At 36.3% G+C, this 18,802-nt stretch overlaps 3 protein-coding genes across 4 annotated transcripts; 2 read left to right on the top strand and 1 right to left on the bottom strand.

Moving 5' to 3' along the window:
* LOC103945558 (cytochrome P450 86B1) lies at positions 1-2,197 on the top strand. Its single transcript, XM_009356145.3, has 2 exons — positions 1-1,490; positions 1,633-2,197. Exons 1-2 carry the CDS (start codon positions 240-242, stop codon positions 2,014-2,016), a joined length of 1,635 nt encoding a protein of 544 aa, XP_009354420.1. The 5' UTR covers positions 1-239; the 3' UTR covers positions 2,017-2,197.
* A 5,629-nt stretch (positions 2,198-7,826) lies between these two features.
* LOC125470737 (putative disease resistance protein At3g14460) lies at positions 7,827-9,232 on the top strand. Its single transcript, XM_048570223.1, has 2 exons — positions 7,827-8,297; positions 8,669-9,232. The coding sequence occupies exons 1-2, from the start codon at positions 7,827-7,829 to the stop codon at positions 9,230-9,232; spliced, it is 1,035 nt and encodes a 344-aa protein (XP_048426180.1).
* A 1,199-nt stretch (positions 9,233-10,431) lies between these two features.
* Positions 10,432-18,566, bottom strand: LOC103945557 (crossover junction endonuclease MUS81). 2 transcript variants are annotated; one of them, XM_009356144.3, is made up of 15 exons: positions 18,219-18,566; positions 17,684-17,772; positions 17,514-17,592; positions 17,323-17,409; positions 17,100-17,225; positions 16,218-16,449; positions 15,450-15,579; positions 15,226-15,353; positions 14,901-15,049; positions 14,314-14,371; positions 13,440-13,598; positions 12,804-12,883; positions 11,794-12,031; positions 11,271-11,357; positions 10,432-10,660 (listed from the first exon to the last, which is right to left on the bottom strand). In XM_009356144.3, the coding sequence occupies exons 1-15, from the start codon at positions 18,416-18,418 to the stop codon at positions 10,556-10,558; spliced, it is 1,947 nt and encodes a 648-aa protein (XP_009354419.2). In that variant the 5' UTR covers positions 18,419-18,566; the 3' UTR covers positions 10,432-10,555. The 2 variants fall into 2 exon arrangements, with proteins under 2 accessions (XP_009354419.2, XP_009354418.2); XM_009356143.3 differs by having other exon boundaries at positions 15,450-15,654; positions 18,219-18,565.
* Between the last annotated feature and the right edge of the window lie 236 nt (positions 18,567-18,802).

Here is an 18,802-nt window from a genome sequence, read left to right as displayed (position 1 = left end):
TTTATTCTCACCACTCATGCTTTGTGTGCATTTGTGTGAGCTGATGCAATCGAATCCAATGTGAAACAAAACAGTAAGGTACTCTCTATTGCTGTGCTTATCTTCTTCTTCCTTCCATTTCCAAAAACACCAACAGAGCTACTGAAATCAACGTTAAATCGAAAATCACACCCCTGATCCTCTCATTCCAACCATACGATCACTGCTCCTCCTCTGCTACCAATAATCCCAGCTCTTTCATGTCTTCCGACGATGAGACTTTTGTTGCTGCAAACTTAATTTCGCGGCAACATTTTTTCCTCGACCATGTCCATATATTGGGGCTCTTTCTGGCTCTTTGTGTTTTTGTAGTCATAAAAACCTTAAGGCAAAAGAAGCAACATGGCATACCAGTTTGGCCAGTGCTTGGCATGTTCCCCTCTCTGTCTCTGGCGGTACTTGGTCTCCAAAACAACACATATGAGTGGCTCTCCGAAGCTCTTTGCCTCAAAAACGGAACGTTTCGATTCAAAGGCCCTTGGTTTAGCTGCCTCTTTGGAGTCATCACTTGTGACCCTCGTAACTTGGAGCACCTTCTCAAGACCAAGTTCTCCAATTACCCCAAAGGCCCTTATTTCCTAGACACCGTTAGAGATTTTCTCGGGGATGGAATATTCAGCGCGGACGGTATGAATTGGCAGTGCCAAAGGAAAACGGCGAGCATTGAGTTCCACTCAGCCAAGTTCCGGAAACTGACGGTGGATTCCTTGTTTGAGCTGGTTTACGCTCGGTTGTTACCTGTCTTGGAGGACTCCATAAAAAATTCGACCCAAATCGACCTCCAAGACATTCTTATGAGGTTGACTTTTGACAACATTTGCATGATCTCATTTGGGGTCGATCCCGGTTGCTTGCAGCGGGGTTTACCCAACATACCATTTGCTCAGGCTTTTGAGGACGCAACGACGGGAACGCTGATGCGCTTTGTAATCCCCACGTGCGTATGGAAGGCCATGAGGTGCCTCAACTTGGGTGGAGAGAGGAAGCTTAAGATGTCCATAAGAGAAGTGGATGAATTCGCAGATGATGTCATCCGGACAAGAAAGAAAGAACTAGCTTCACTGCTTAATAGTAACGATGAGATTTATTCAGAGAAGAAGCAAATTAAACCAGACCTGTTAACGGTGTTTATGGGGTTGAAAGACGAGAAGGGAGAGGCGTCTTCAGAAAAGTTCTTGAGGGATATATGCGTTAACTTTATATTGGCGGGGAGAGACACGTCATCCGTGGCATTGAGCTGGTTCTTCTGGCTGCTTCATCACAATCCGGAGGTGGAACACAAGATTCTTCAAGAAGTACGCAACATTGTGGGTACGAGATCATCATCGGATCACAATAATGATGAAATAACAGTATTCAAGCCGGAAGATATAAAGAAGATGGAGTATCTTCATGCAGCTATATCAGAGGCTCTAAGGTTGTACCCTTCGGTTCCACTCGATCACAAGCAGGTAAGTTCAATGCAATTAATTCGCAATCTGCACTTTAGTTCTTTTTCTTTTTTATTAGATTAGTTTACGAGTACTTAAATGTATATTGTTTATCACATATTCATCAACTAATTATATACTCATGAACTATATTTGCATGTAGGCAGTTGAAGACGACATATTTCCTGATGGAACGATACTGAAGAAGGGGACGAGAGTGATATACTCAATTTACAGCATGGGGAGAATGGAGGCGATTTGGGGAAAGGACTGTAGGGAGTACAAGCCTGAGAGATGGCTACAACCTTCAGATGGCCGTTTCATGAGTGAATCTGCCTACAAATTTACGGCTTTCAATGGCGGTCCTCGCCTGTGCTTGGGCAAAGATTTCGCTTATTATCAAATGAAGTTTGTTGCTGCCTCTATCATCTATCGATACCATGTGAAGGTGGTCGAAAATCATCGGGTGGAGCCAAAGCTCGCACTGACCATGTACATGAAGCATGGCTTGCAGGTCACTCTCCACAGACGTGACCATGCAAGCTGAGCGCCAAAATTTACTAGAAATTATATTATATTAATATTGGAGATGTGTTTTCCCTTTCGTTTTCGTCGATTGCGACATTGTTGCTGTTTATAGATAAATAGTGTCTTGGAGTTCTGTAGCCTGGAGGAGTCGTAAAGGAACTGAATTTCTATATAAAGCAGAATTATTGTGAGACCGTTCATCTTTTGTTTTGTCCAGAATGGATCAAAATATTGGACAAAGGTGTGTATTGTTTGGTAAGAAATCCTTTCAACAGCGATTAATTAAGAGTTATGGCATCTGTCTAAATTATCAGTCGGTCCTGTTTCACCTCTAAAATATCTTGGTGTCCCTTGTTAATTTTGACACTTGAGCAAACACTTTCTAGCCACTATAACAAATTTTGACTTTACCAACAAAATTAGTTTTGACAAAAGTCAAAATTTGTCAACAAAGAGTCTTTCCTAATGAAAAAAAAAATTTGCCGATCTTTTCATCACACAAAGCATGTTGGATAAGAGTTTTGCGGACGAATATTATTATTTCGTTGGCTCAATTTTCAGTCAACAAATCTTGGGCGTCAAACTGTGTCTGTCACCAAGATAACTTTGCGGCCAAATAACTTGTCAGCAACGGCATTATTGCTGTCAAAATATTTGTCGGATAGGTTGTTCTTCGCTACAAAATTTTTGGGTTAATTTCAGTTTAATATCTTGAAGTTTTTTGGTTTTCAACATTTCATGCATTAAGTTAATCTAGTAACTAAAGTCATAATTCTAGGACATTTTTATACATCCGTTAAGTTATCTACTAAAACAGTCGTTAACCCGTGACATGGCGTCCACATGAACAATCACTGGGTGCCACGTGTCAATATGGGCATACGTGGATATTAAAAAGAGTCCGCTAAGCATTAAACTAAGCATATTGGAAAATGAGTAGTAGTCTGGTATCTAATCATTCGTAGATAACTGTTAAGTTCCAAACGAAGAAAGATTTCGCTTAGCATTTATGTCATCTTCTTCCTCAACCATATGCTGGCCGGAATTTGTTTCAATCATTGATACGAACCCAGGCACTTGCTTTGCTAGCTGCTGTATAGTTTGCCCCACGACTGCATAAAAAGTGCGAGACTTTGTTCGACTTCCACGCGAGCTGCGTCAGCTGCATTCACTCTTTACCATTCAATTTGAACGTAATCCTAGCTCCGTAGCTCGGATACTACAAAAGAGATATTTGGTGGAGCAGTTCGTGATCTCCAAAATCTTGTCCCTTCATTATTGCATGCATGCAGCTGGATTTTCTGGATTTTTAGTGTCGGTTTGATTACTATTTTATTTTTTTAATATTTTTTTAGTTTTTATTATTAAATTAGAGAGAAAGTAGATGGATGACTGAAGTGAAGAATGTGGAGGGGGTGTGGGAAGATGCAGAAACAAACATACAATGACATACAAAATGAAAGAAAACCTACTCGAAACTGTTTTGACTTTTTGGTTTTTATTTTCATGTTGTGTATTCCATGTGCATTTCTGCACATCCTTCCCACCACTCATCCTCTACCCTTATTATCAAATTGCGCGCCCTTATCTATTGTTCTTCGAGGTTGATAAATAAAATAACCTATATTTTTGCTTCCTCGATCTATCAAGATATCTCGGTACTACAAACTCAAAGTTACTTAGACATCTTTATAAGAGAAAAACACTGGGAGAGAGGTGGGGTGTGTTGTTAACATAAACATATCACTAGAAACATGCAATATGAATCACAGTACTTCAAATACAAATCCATGTTCATAAACCCTTTAACACATAAAGAAAGACTTACCTGCAGATGAATTTGAGGAAGCAGCCATGTTCAATTTCTGCAGCAAAGTAGCAGTGCACCTTCTTTTCTCTCCAGTAATCATTTTGCTCTTAACTAATAATAGGTCTTAGTCCAAAAATAGAGCGTATAAACTGTGAGAGCAGAGGCCACTATTTTTTTTCTTTTTTTTTTCTTTTTTTTTTTTTTTAAAATTTGGCCACTATATATACAACATAATCTTTGCCAAGTTCTATAAGGACTCCCCTATTAAAATCCATGTAGACAACCAATATAGTGTCTCAGTATAACATGGATTACAAATTCATTCTCAATAAGACTTCCTATCCAAACTTGAGTCAAATAACTTAATCCACATATTCATACTCATGCTCATATTCTAACATGTGTGTGTTGTGTGGCGCTATACCAATTATTAAAGAAAATAAAATCGAAAAAGTTGTTTTTGTGTTCATGAGTACAAATTAAAAAATAACAAGTGCACCAGCTAGAGGTGCAAGTTTGAAGGTGTTTTTGATTTCGATAATAAAGTTTCCGAATTCGAACCCAAAAATTTCGAATGTGAAAATTTTCCTTTAAAATTAGAATGAATTTAGAGATTCCAAGAATTCCAATCCAAATTTTTCTGAACTTATTCCCATGAATTCTTTTTTTTTTCGAAATATAACGATTTCTAACAATTATTTACTCAAATTATGTATTTTATGATGGACTATGTCTTTTTTTTTTTTTTTTTTTCTTTTTGTGACACATGATAGCGTTAGTAGATTAAATTGTTAAATGTTAAGGGAGAGACGGATTGGTGGGGATCGATCGAACATGCACCAAGGTGCATACATTATTGCTTTCAGCCACTGCTGTAAAGCGTCTACATTTTATTGCTAATTTTGGATACATTTTGTTCATTGTTAGTTTTGAAAACCTTTTTGTTCATTGTAATATATCAAGCATACATATATTAAAAGGGATAAGCATACTAGTATACTAAAAAATTAATTGAATTTATATATAAAGATATACTAAATGCAAGTGGCCCTTTACCACAATGGTGGAAATATGTTAAGCTCTTGCATGACATCGTAGGTCGCTAATCTAACACCTAATCTAACAAAGTCTATCATTTGAAAAAAACAAAACATAAAGATATACTGAATAGTACGAAAAAGTAATAAATTGCATGTATGAAAAAATTTGAGAATATTAAAAACCCTATAAAATATATGAACTTTCGAATTATATTCTGAAATTTTAGAGATTACTATGATTCTGAAAATTCCTAAAATTTTGAATTTGAAATTTGTGAATCAATCTGATATAATTTGCCACTTAAGTCTGGTGGTATTCCTCTTCACCTTGTAAGTGAGAGGTCTTAAGTTTGATTCTCGCTAAAGGCAAATTTGAATCATATTATTGCTAGCTTATTGTGAGGCTAAGCACATCATCTCTCCTTTAATGTAGATAATATCATTTATTAAAAAAAATATACAAATTTGAAACGTTCCGAGCGAATCCAATTCGTTTGAAAATTACTCCTAGCAACGACCCAAAGGTCAAGGGCATACTTACAAAAAAATATTAGTTTTAGCTATAACACATGTATTTTTCAATAATTCTTATTTTACTCTTTACACTCTATATTATCCTCACTTTATCATCTGCACTCATCTTTTGTGTCACATTTTAACCCTGCACTCTATATTGTCTCACTTTAACAATGGCACTCTTCCTGAATGTCTCACTTTATCATAATCTGTCAAATAAGTTAAGAAAGCCGTTAATTATGTTGATGTGGTATGAACAATTTAATCTTTTCAACTACGTTAGTTGTGTGGCATATGGACATGGCAGGTTAGTAAAACCCATGGCCATTAGGAGAGTCTAATATCACCATATGATGTGTGGTACTTGAATTATATGCACTGGGATGCGTTGCGGAGTTCTTTTGAGTCTGTTGCACACGGAAGTAAGATCATTGTGACTACACGTGACCAACGTGTTGAATCAATGATGGGTACTGTCACAGCAACCAAATATCTGACAAAGATTGCGGGTGTTATTTGCCAAACATGCCTTCAGCAGTATAAACTCAGCTGTGCATCCAACTCTAGAAGAAATCAGTAGCGAAATAATTAAATTTCTTGATAGAGATTTTACTACCTATAAAAGTAGGGATAAAAATACTTAAAAATACTTACAAGAGTACAAGGTTGTAGTAGTATAGCAGCTCAAGCAAGGCTGTCCGTGGTATCCAGATTGAATGTGAACATGCAAGACTCATTAAGTTTTGTGAAAACCTTTTGAAAAACCATACAACCCTTAAGGCATGTCGTCCATCCTAAGAAGTTACACATATTAACCACTAGAAGTCATTGCCAATTTCAGGGACAACCTCCGCCAAAATTGCATCAAATTACTTTTCTAAATATCCTAATGGTCGCAAATCACTAAGACAAATAGATAGTTTAAAGCACAATGATTAACAATCCAAAACTTGCATGCATAAATTCATAAAAAAATTAAAAAGATACTACATATTCTTGTTAAGGATCATGGCCTCGCCCTAGCAAACGAAACTAGTTACTAACAACCATAAAATAAAATATTATTAACAATATGGATAGAAAACACCTTGAAAATAAACTTGAATCGTCAAGGCTTTCTAAAGCCAAAGTATTGCGTTCTCCCCCCTTATGTTGCGTAAAGAACCCTAATGGCTAACAAGCCTTATTTATACTATACTACTAGAAAATAAAACCCTGCCTTGAAAAGGTCTTAGAATAAAATTAGGAAACATAATTAAATGATAAAATAGAAAATAAAAAGTTTCCTATTTGAACTAGAATTCGGAGTTCTCAGGAAATCACACTTTTGACTGACCAAATCAACTCCGGTTTGGTCTCCAAAGGTCTCCTTTTAAAGCTGAAGACGTCCTCTACAAATTCTCAGAAGGAATCTTCCTCAAAATACACCATCTTGACCTCCAAAATACTTAAAATGTCTAGAAACGTCAATCTGGGAAAGCTGCGCGCTGGCCTTTATTTCATTGCCACGGTCAAACGGCTTGGTAAAAAAATATGGAATTTTGATACAATCATCTTGAAAGGCACACGAATATCCTCCAATTGGAATTACTCCAAAATTCATCTGTTTGATCACTTTGTGCTCCAAAGGAAGTCGAATATCCTATATTGAAAATATATAAAAAAGTATCAAAATTCTACCAAAATAACTAATAAATTAATACTAAGATTAGGGTAAAATATATGGTATAATATGGACTCATCAAAGTGTAAAGGTCTTCCTTTAGCTGCAAAGTCTCTTGGAGGTTTGTGGCGCACTGAACAAATTTACGAGGAGTGGGATGAAATATTGAAGAGTGAAATATGGGAATTGCAAGATGAGAATACCATTCTTCCGGTTTTGAGATTGAGTTATCATCATCTTCCTTCACATCTAAAACGATGTTTTTTCTATTGTTTGATTTTTCCCAAAGATAACAAATTCGGAAAATTAGAACTAATTTTGTTGTGGATGGCTGAAGGCCTTTTGTCACCCCAAAGAAAGCAAATGATGGAAGAAGTTGGAGTTGTGTACTTTGATGATTTAATACCAAGGTCATTTTTTGAGCATTCAGGGGACAACCAATCGCTTTTCACCATGAATGACCTGATAAATGATTTAGCGAAGTTTGTATCAGGAGAATTTTGTTGTAGGATGCGTGATAGTGGCTCGCTCAAGAACATTTCAAGCAAGACTCGTCATTTCTCTTATGCTGTGAATTTTGTCTCATTTGTCCAAGGACTTGGAGGCGTTCCTGCGACTGCAAAAGTGGATATTTCTGGTTTTGAAAAGTTTGAAGCTCTAAGCGAAGCCAAGTAACCTTCCTAGCAATAAAACCTTCATCACCATGGAGTTTGTTCCTATCCTACAAGGTACCTCATGATCTGTTCCAAACACTGTATTCTTTGAGAGTGCTGTCTCTATCTCATTGTGACAACAAGGAGATGCCTAATTGGATTGGGAATTTGAAACATCTAAGGTATATAGACTTGTCATATGGTGGAGTTGAAAAGTTACCTGAAACGATATGTACTTTGCATAATTTACAAACGTTGCTCTTGTCCAACTGTTATGCACTTGCTCAGTTTCCGATCAACTTGGCGAGGCTCATCAACTTGCATCATCTTGATGTTAGAAGCACTAAGGTAAAAGAGATGCCACCACATATGGATATGTTGAAGGATCTCCACACATTAAGTGACTTTGTCGTAGGCAAACAAACTGCATCTGACATTAAAGAGTTGAAAGAGCTTCAGATAGCAGGTACACTTTCTATTTCAGGGCTTCATAATATTGTGAATTCTGTGGATGCTTTTGAAGCCAATATGAGAGATAAGCACCTTAACGAACTAGCTTTGACATGGGGATCTGATACCGATGATTTACAGAAAGATATAGAGGTGCTGAGTTTTGTGGTAATGATATTTCTGTTGCTAGGCCATTTAGATCTCATCAATTTTATACTTCAAAGATATGTTGGGGTGGCAAGAGTGGTCTCATTTCGGAAATAGCCAAGAAGACGGAGCTTTTCCTCATCTTTGTCAGCTTTATCTGGAAAATTGTCCCAAGCTAACTGAGAAATTACCTGATTATCTTCCATCCTTGGCTACACTTGAAGTAAGGAGACGCGAGCAACTTCTGGGTTCACTTCCAAACTCTCAAGTTATTTTGGAGACACCGTCTAATGATGGTCTGGCCTATGCTTTAAGTGTTCTCAAAATAAAGTACTGTCGGAAATTATCTCAGCTAAATAACTGCTAGCTATGCATTCCTTGGAACATTGAAGATAAAGAGTAGCTGTGATTCAACCAAGTCCATTCCGCTGGACTACTTCCCAAGGGTTAAAGAGCTCAAGTTATATGACTGTTTGAATCTGGAATCCCTTACTTATTCACATGTTTCTGATAGCCCGACATTCTTGTTCCTCGGTATCTTGAAAATACATAAGTGCCCAAATTTTGTATCTTTTCCCAAAGGAGGACTGTACGCCCCCAACTTGATAGAGCTTATTATATATGAATGCAACAAACTGAGGTCATTGCCAGAACATATGTGCACCAGGCTCTCATCTCTTCGGGCTGTAACCCTAAACTATTATCCTGAACTTGAGTCATTTCCTGAAGGGGGACTACCTCCAAATTTGGATATGCTGCGTATCTTTGGATGCAAGAAACTCATTGCCAACCGCATGCACTGGGGTCTGGATAGGCTCATCTCTCTCATATGCTTTGGTATCAGCTTTGAAGAATGTGAAGACGTTGTACCATTTCCGGAGGACAGCCTTCTGCCCACAGTTCTGACTACTCTCTACATCAACAATAGTCCAAATCTTGAGATCCTGGACTCTTAAGGGTTTCCAGAACCCCACCGCTATTCAAGAATTGTTCGTTGATAAGTGTAATAAGCTGCAGTGCCTGTCAGAAGAAGGGTTTCATATGTCTTTCTCTTCTGGAGATCAATGAATGCCCTTTGCTGACACAAAGGTGCCAGAGAGAGATAGGGGAAGATTGGCCGAAGATTTCTCACATCACTCGTGTATGCGTTGATGGCTCCTCAATTTCATAAACTGATCAACTCTCTCTCAGGTACTTCTTCCACAATATGTTATTTGAAATCCATGAATGGTTTAATATTAGTAGGGAATCTGAAAATTCTTAGTTCCTTTGCTTGAAATTGTATGACTATAACATGAACAAGCTTAGTACAGTTATCATCGGAACAACAAAATATTTGTTGTCTACCTTGTGCCTCACATGTGCTCACTACTTCTTAGAGGAAGTCTCCCATACGAAGGATTCATCATCGAAAAATCTTTGTTTCTAAGTATTCTGTTTCGTTGAAAAACGTATCTTTATAAATGCTGCAAGCTTGTTCTTACTGTGCTGTTCACTGATCAGGAATTACTTATGTTCATGGATTATTTTGCTCTGGTACCTGCAAAAGCATCAGTGTTCTGGCATTTGTTTCTTGATGTCGATTCAAGTTAGTCCATTTGCATCAACACTCAAGTGATTGAAAGTTTTGAATGCAAATGCTTCTCCTCAGAGGCATCACCTGAATATGCCAGTACAGATGATTGAACGTAGAAAAACAGGAATTTAAGGATTCTCTTTATATTTTTCTGTTAGAGTTCGTGCAGATATTGTAATTCAACCAACCTTTTTTCTTTCATTTCATACCACATTCATTTCGCAGCACTCGCAGACATCATAAGCTTATTGAACACAGGTGTACACTAGCGTTGATGGGTACGCTATATCGCTAAATCTTGATCGAAGTACGATTTGTTTTGTTATGTTATTTTCTGGTGTTTGTTTTGCAGATTTGAATTTGTTAATCTTGCCGAACGGTTGGCTTTGTTGCCCAATATTATGCATTACAACGGTTCTTAAAACGTTACGCTTTATGGGACATAAACTTCTTCGCCTTACACGGTTGCAGTTTAAAAACACAGTCGAAACACTACCACGACTGGGTTGCAGGGATTGTGCAGAACACTGCCTTTCCTATCAATGCAACAGAAATAAACCAACATTCAACTCGAAATAATACAAGCAAGCTAGCTATTTTATAACGATCAACTGTCCGTCTTATTTACGCTGCAAGAGTAGTAGAACACAAAATCACTAATCAAACAAATTTTTTTCCTCTCACAATTGAAGATACACAACGATCATTCGCCCCAAACCAATTGAAAGATATTCTTACTAGCGCTTGCATTGACGGCATTGTTACTCTGTGTTCTAAGCATCTCCTCTTGTGCACGTACATCACCCTCCTAGTTAACAAAATGTCGGTTAAACTGTAGTGAGTACAACCAAAGTGCAAAAAACAGCTTCGCTTGATCAATGCAATGACAGAGCAGAAATTAATTAAACAAGTTAAAAATTAAAAGATTATTCAGGTAAATAGATCAACGCAATTAGATAAGCTAATCACATAGAAATTCCACCACAACTAGCACTGGTCGAACAGCTGTACTAAGAACAAACTCATGTCATAGAAAGAAATAGGGTGCGAATTTCTCACACGAATGCACTCTTGACTCTTCTGTACTAATGTTATATCATAGAAAACAATCAAGATACGCAGTTGAAATTGAAGTCAGCCAAACATCAACTTCATCACTAAGGATTTAAAATGGTTAAGAGCAACTTAGAGTTGATTTATACTCTTAAGCACATTCGTCTCTAAGAATAGTTTGTATTTTTTTAACCAAAAAATATTTAAGTTAAAAGGAGATCTCAGAAAAATTAAAACTAGTGGAGCTAGGCTGGAAGATTATAACACGTACACATCTCTTCTTATAACACAGTAGGCTTGATATTTTCAAATTCTCCAAGGGTAAACTAATGCATTAAATTCCAACCCAAGGATGGAGGACTTACAAGTAAAGAGTAGGCACGAGCAAGAGATAAAAGTGTCGGGTACATATCCAGAACAGCTATGGCGACTTCCTCAGTTACCTGTGGGACCTGCACATATGAGGTATGATTTATGTAGAGTTTTTCACCATAATCTCACTATCTTAGTCCTCAAAACTAAGCATAAACAAACCGTATCATATACTGACTCAGAAACATCTTAAGAGCAATGTTCCCATTTTTAAACGAATTAGCCATGGACGTACTTTTATTAATGGCGTTTTTATGCTCTACTAGAACTGGAATTTTTTTACATATACCTCCGCAGAAACACACCTTTTACTTAATAGTTCTATAATCCTATATATACACGTTTAATCTAAAACAAAAAAAAATAATTAAAACAAAAAGGTAAAGCATTGAAATTAATTTCCTCAAACCATGTTTATTAAAGGAACCATAGTTTGCTACACTGAGAGATGATAGACAAGGCATCAGTGACTGTCAAACAAGGGATGGTAATCCTATCTTTCAAATTCATGCATACCTGCATGAGCTGAACTGCAAAAACGTCGCTGACTGTCATTTTATCCAAGTCTTGGCACCTTCTAATAAATTCTTCAAAAGGAGGACAAACCCCAGCATGTTTGCGTTGTTCCTCGGAGAACTTTGATTTGTAATACTGAGCTATTGCTTGAGTAAGATAAACATACTTCTTCAATGTATCAGCCAAGCCAATGGTTCTCTGGACGTCAAATCCCTCCAAAATCTCAGTTGTGAAACAGCTGCACAAGATGAGAATTCAGAGAATAATATATACATTTTGACATCACTAGGATTACTATATCACAATGGGATTTGAGCTATAGATAATCATGGATACTAAATTTAAAAAACATGAAATCAAAATTGAAACTGAAAAGAAAGGATCCTAGAACATGTGGGTTGATGTTCAATCTTCAAGTAAGAAGCAAAGATATGCAGCATTCTTATTTAGAGTTTGACATGTAAAACCTATTGAATTACTAAATCCTTACATGACCCTTATCAGTAAAAAGCAATCATATGTTCTAAACAACCAGCTAGCATTTAACTTAGCCTTCAATAATAATTCCACTTCAACAAGACGGCAACTCAAACTATAGGGATGATGCAAGTAAATTTTCAATATGATTACAGATTTATAAGAAAACAGAAGTTTGATGTTCAACATTCTTTTGGAAGCCTAGTTGATCGCTTAAGGTTGGAAATTAGTGTTTCACAAGTGTAGCACGTGGGGTTTGGTTTAGGTACTCGTTTGGGATGGAAATGTTTAATTCTAGGTCTGCTAAAACGCTGTGTGCTGCTGAACAATACCCAAGGGAAAAACCATGACGGGTTGTGGTCCTAAAAGCAAAGAAAATACTTGGTGATGCTGTCATAGTGAAACAGAACGTTGATATCAAATCATTACCAGAGTTATTTATCACGGTAATGATTGAATTGAATAGAATTATTTATAGTCAAGTGGTACTGGTGATAGATGTAGCTTTTAAAAATATTTACAAGAATGCTTACGCTGTTTTAACGCTTTCTGCTGCTTCAGAAGTATTTGGATCACCTTCCACAAGATATATCAGTTTCTTGAGTCCACACCTCTGACAATATGCAATTAAAGGACCAACATGTCAGAATAACGTAAACAAAAATAGTTTCACAGTAAATCCAAAACTGCATGTAAAAGGTCACACTAGAAGCAGACAAAATTTCTCATGTACTTAACCAATGCATGTAAAACATCTGAACTAAAATTGCCAGGCACCAAATCACTGCATTGAGCATGGGTAAATGTTAAAAAATTCCAATAAGGGACAAACATGTCAAGTTGAACTTATAATATCCATATGTAAGGGGAGAAAAACAATAAGAAGAATTAACTAATAGTAATATGTTTTTAATTGTCAATCTTTCTTTGTGGGAAAGTTAATTCAGTATTTCAACTCAAGTCTCCTATTCATCCTATAACACTTCAGTTGATAATAAATGCTAAAGGTAAACTCAGAGAAAACACCAAGTTTCCACAATAAAATGGTCACATAACAAGAATAATTTTGCAACAACTGCAAACCAAAATGCATCCAAAGTATAATAGAAACCAAAATTACACATAACGATAAAGATAAAACATCTAATCTTTTGAATAAGAATCAATACCAAAAGTCTCAATTTCTGATCCCTGTAACGATTATCTCTGATTGAACAGCGCAAATCATCAACATTCTTCCTCTCAACAATAAAATCAAGTACATATTCACTCTCGAGTTGTTTATGACGAGCTATCCAGATTGCATCTCCAACTGGTAACCTCCTAACCTGTAGAAGATTCATTTACTAATTACAGTTTGCATCAAATGAAGGAGAAGATACTGCAGAAACAATACAGACAAGTACCTCTTAAGTTAGTACGACTAGATTATTTAAATTGTCAAATAACGATTATAAATCACAGCTTTATTCTAGACGACTTACTGAAGAGACAAACTGAGTTGAGTGATACATAGATAGGGAAAGGAAATCCAAAACCGGTGGCTTTCTTAATAGCAGATTGGGGAAAAATACCAAACCATGCCCCAACTGCAATACTGTCACAGTATCCAAAACTACATACTGTAAATTCTAACTCCTGGGAAACTGTGTTGTGGCATAGCCTTGATGCAGGTAGTCTGTGAACTGAAAGGTTTTAAGCAAAACGAAGATAAATTCCTGTAAAAATTAAGTGGCAATAATAGTATTGAGTGTATTGACAACTCTACAACTAAATACTTTCCTAAAGGACAAAAATCAATGGACCATTAATTAGAAAACCAGCCCGTAAAATAAGCATTATACAACAAAGATTTCATGATTGTATTTAAAGTTCTAGCTGACCGCAATCATGAAGCAGCAAAATAAGTAAAGCACTATACAAATAAATGATACAGAATGATATGTGAAACCAATAAAGAATGATACAGAACAGTGCAGACTCCCAAAAATTGTACGAAAAAACCATTAGAGGAACTAACAGATAAAGACTACAAGAACTCACCTCTATTTTTATTTTGAATTGAGTACGAACGTTCTCGATAAGTCTCCTAGATCGCGATCTAAAACCACAATGTATAAAATTAATCATAGTAATTATAAACACCAGCAAAGACAATGGACACTGAATATAAGTGAACAACTGAACACTACCAGTTCGACCAACAAAAAAAAACACTAACAGTGAACACAGAGGAAAAAAATATACCAAGAATCCATTGGGATGAGCACATACTAGAGACACAAGTTACATCAAGACAGAGACATGGAAACACGTAAAATAAAATTTCGGATATGGAGTCATGGACACAGACAGATAAGGATAGACTCTAATATATTCTGAAAGTTATTTCTAGAATTTGATAGGATTCAAGGCTGACTAACAATAGGATTCCTATAGAATTGGATTACTATAGAACTTCCCGTATCTATGGGACGAAGAATAGGATTCCTATAGAACTTCCCAGATAGTGATTTATTCAAAACTCTTTTCATCAAGATTCAAGACAGAATAACAAGTATCTTTAACTAGTTTCATCATTTAAAAGAAAACTGCATATATGGCAGATGTCAAAATCATAAGTTACTGACCCCTGAGTGGCAAATTGCTCCCGATCATCCAGTACCAAGATTACTTCATATGCATCCTCAAATCTGTCACCAAAGCTTAGCGGTGGTATAGATAAAACACTCGAACTTGCTTCCAATCCATTCGAACATGACTTTGGCACAGAATGACTCTAATAAAGTCAACAAGTCAATGAGGGGAAACACAGGTAGGGCAGGTGGTTTAAATACCATGACTCTCCCTTTTATACAGTACTCAGTATGTTCCATATGTATCAGTCAGATATGCAAGATGTAGCCACAAATTAACATTATCATCCTAATTTAACTAAGTTCACATGTCACATACCGTTGAAGAACAAGCTCTAAGTGTAAAATATTTTGGTAATGACTCATCCGAATTAATTTTTGGCACATGTCCACCATTGAGAGAAAATTTGGCCAGTCTATTCTCACTCACTACAAATTCTCTGTGACCTGAGTAATTATAGTAAGCTTTATAAGACGGGGTTTAGATAGTTTAGGAGAATTTCAGCATGCTCTATCACTTAGAAGCATATAAAGCAAGCTTACCATTCGCAACCGCATGAGTGACTGGTGCTGGACAAAGATCTTCCCTCAAAGTTTGAGACTTCAAATGCAAACCATAAACTTCATCTTCTCGAAGACGACACAGAACAGATGGCCATAGTGAAGACATTTCCTTGTCATTGGAAGTTTCCGAAACTTCAGTAAAAGCTCGAACAATTTGTTCTCTAGAATACCCCATGCACATATACTACAGAAACAAGACAATTAATAAAGATAGAATTTTGACCTAGACAAACCAAGTAATTAGAACTTATACTTCAAAGTACTATGACCAGAGGATGCAAAAAGAATGTAATATTCATATGCTTCCTTATAGTTCAACTGAAGAAATCTCATATTTATTTGCGTACAAGAACATCAATGGATCTTGGACCTTCTCAACTTTGGTTTTCTGCCCCGAAATATCTCCATGAACAATTTGGAAGATAGGTGAAGTGTGTAAAAGTCAAATTCCATTCAGGATACAGGTGTTGGCCAAAACAAAATCTCGTATTGCAAATATAATATCAATATCAGTTTATAAGCAAGGGAAACCGCAATCCATGACATGAGGGGATACCGCGGAGAAAGACAATCAATCATAGGAACAGTATCATCCGACTTCAGCAACTACAATGCACGCTTTAATTAAAAGATAAATCTTGGAAAGGATGATGTTTTGAAATAAAAACAAAATTATGAAGATGTAAACTGGTTATTTTTCCCAATCCACAATTCAATTTAAAAATTAAAAGCTAGATGGATATACACCTTGTCAAGGTATTCCTGTGGAATATCAAAGGATTTCTCCTTTGGACTCAAATTAGTGGAGACCAATGTCGCCACAGTGGCTGAGTCATGATGAGCAAGCTCCTGATGTGAAATATCGTCCCCATTTCCAGAAAGCCCGGTGGAATGAGAAGTCTTTCCTACAGGTTTTTCCATACCAGACCTCACGAGACATTCACTTGCAGTTACCTTACCTTCTGGAGTAAGCATGTACCTACAGTTTCTACAGCATTACACATCTGCTAATAGGTACAAATGCAATACAAGTGCAACTTGAAATTTATAGGTCTAATTTTACAAGAATTGCGCGCAATAACACATGATTTTTGGTACAGGCAAGTACTAAATCATCTTGAAACTAGCCATATGACACAAAAGTTCCAGGGCTAAGAATCGTACATTTTCTTAAGCCTCTTATCAGATGAAATTTACCTAAAACCAAATGTTTTTCCATATTCCAGCAGAGATACATGCTTCTGTTAAACAGAAAAGACTTAGGTACCACAACTCAATATTTATTCTAATAACCCCATATCCTAGTCTAAAAGTAAATCATCCTTCGCATCAAAGTAGATCTCTCCTACTATATTATTTTTAATGGTGAAATGATTTTGTCAGTAATTCAACTTTCACAAAGACAATGTGATAACTTATTCCTGTTCCTAAGCTATGTAAAATGTTTTCATATAGAAATAAGAGGGAATAGGTTAGCTAAATTGCCATTTAAATTTATAAGCGCTGCGGCAGAAAAAAAAAAGTATAAGATAATTAAACAAATCCTTCTTAGCATAAAGTAACTAACACAGCAAATCAACAACAACAACAAAAAAAAAAAAAAAAAAGAAGAAGAAGCAAAAGCCATACTTTGCTGGGTTACTTGATTTCACAACCAGTCCCTTGTTTATTAATGTCGTCATGCAGGACCATCCACTATACCATTCCCTTGCAGAAGTTGCAAAGTGTCCAGGTTTTCCCTTTCCCTTCTCTGGCCTAAAAACAAACCAGGTATAAGAACATCACATGCATCCGTATTAAACAAAAATGACAAAAAAATTTAGAGAACTAATATAATCAATCAACATCATACAAGATTGGCACACGAGAAAGTCCACTTGCTTCAGCAGCATCAATAAGCTCCTGTTTACGCATAAATTCATTCCCATTTTCAGTTCCCCTGACGAAAAACTTATCATTAACTCCTACTTCCAAAATTTGACAAAACACATTCAATTACAAATAATGTAAGTGCATACTTAGTTAAGCACAATTTCAGTTTACCTGTAAAGTGTGATCAACAATGCATATGCTACAGAATTCTTTTGTGGAACATAACGTCTGCTTCCTTTGGTTCTCTTACCTAAAATACACACACATTTGAGAAAAAAAGCAATGAATTTAACATGTATATCATATAACCAGAATCTAAAGCCAATGAATTATAAAAGTACCCTTTTTAGTTATGTCTTCTGGTTCAGAATTGTCTGAAGCAGTATCAAAAAATCCTTTCATAAGCTTCAAAATCCACTTCCCGATGCCCCTGCACTAAAATATGAACAGTTCACATCTTGCCAAGAAATCGAAACATGAAATGGCAAACCCCTCAACAGGTTTTCAAATCATAAAGACGTTGTTTTGTCTATCAAGATAAGCAGTAATATCTCAAATTCATCATTAAGCTTCCGGTGTGAAGGTGTCTTCTTATTCCACAAAATCATCTAAACTCCTAGAAGAAAACAATAAACTAAACTTGGACTGCAACCAGTATAACATGGCAAAGTGAACAAAATTAGAAAAAAACTATAATATTCAAACAACTCAAAGAAAAATTCAAACTTTAACGTCCCACATTGCCCACAAACATAACAAACAATCCTTCGATTAATTAAGTTTTCAAACCCCCACAAGTGACAATCTTGCACTCCAAGAATGATCAGAATTCAACGCTAATTACCGAAAAAAATGCTAACTTTCTCGAAAACTCACTTGATTTGGGAAAAATCTTTGAGCGTTTTAATAGGGTTCTTGGATTTGCAGAGGTTGGCGTAAGCCTTGGAAAGAGTCATTTCGATGTTCTCGGAAATGCCCTTGGGCTTTTGATCGGCCATTTCCTGCCACTTGCTCAGCATGTAAGTCGCAAGCTCTTCGTTCTCCGGGCAAACCACCGTGCGCTTCTGCCGCTCCATTGATTTGGGGATTTGGGGATTTTCAATTTTCAGTGAGGAGGAAAAGGTTGGGCGTCGAAGAAGATAAACGAGTACGGAGTAGGGACTAAGGAGGGAGTTCCAAATTGAAATTAAAATTCATGAGTTGGCGTGTCGCAAGTCCACTTTCCAGATTTCGGAGCACAAGCATATTTTCCCATTTTAGCCCCTCTATTAAATCAATAGATTATAAGGAAGAATGGTAATTTAGTAAAATACTCAATTTACTAAAGGTTTTAAATCACAAGATAATAATTATTTTGTTTGTTAATTCGAAAATTTGTTCATAAAAAACTATTTTATGTTAGATTTGGAACTTTGAAATGTCAATTTGACTTGAGATAAAACTGGGCAACAAAATTTTAG

The sequence above is a fragment of a genome, unplaced genomic scaffold (genome assembly GCF_019419815.1).
Source record: "Pyrus x bretschneideri cultivar Hongxiangsu unplaced genomic scaffold, Pyrus_bretschneideri_v1 Contig52, whole genome shotgun sequence".
Taxonomy (NCBI): domain Eukaryota; kingdom Viridiplantae; phylum Streptophyta; class Magnoliopsida; order Rosales; family Rosaceae; genus Pyrus; species Pyrus x bretschneideri.
The sequence above is the reverse complement of the archived record's forward strand: the minus strand, read 5'-3'. Positions and strand labels throughout refer to the sequence as shown.

Excerpts from the sequence above, each read along its gene's own strand:
- LOC103945558 (XM_009356145.3), top strand. The coding sequence starts at position 240 with ATGTCTTCCGACGATGAGACTTTTGTTGCTGCAAACTTAATTTCGCGG. Across the intron at positions 1,491-1,632 it reads TTCCACTCGATCACAAGCAG|GCAGTTGAAGACGACATATT; the intron begins GTAAGTTCAATG and ends ATTTGCATGTAG.
- LOC103945557 (XM_009356143.3), bottom strand. The coding sequence starts at position 18,418 with ATGGAGCGGCAGAAGCGCACGGTGGTTTGCCCGGAGAACGAAGAGCTT. Across the intron at positions 12,884-13,439 it reads ATCAGAAATTGAGACTTTTG|AGGTGTGGACTCAAGAAACT; the intron begins GTATTGATTCTT and ends GCATATTGTCAG. Across the intron at positions 12,032-12,803 it reads GCAGAAAGCGTTAAAACAGC|CTGTTTCACAACTGAGATTT; the intron begins GTAAGCATTCTT and ends CATCTTGTGCAG.
- LOC125470737 (XM_048570223.1), top strand. The coding sequence starts at position 7,827 with ATGCCTAATTGGATTGGGAATTTGAAACATCTAAGGTATATAGACTTG. Across the intron at positions 8,298-8,668 it reads TAGAGGTGCTGAGTTTTGTG|ATAAAGAGTAGCTGTGATTC; the intron begins GTAATGATATTT and ends GGAACATTGAAG.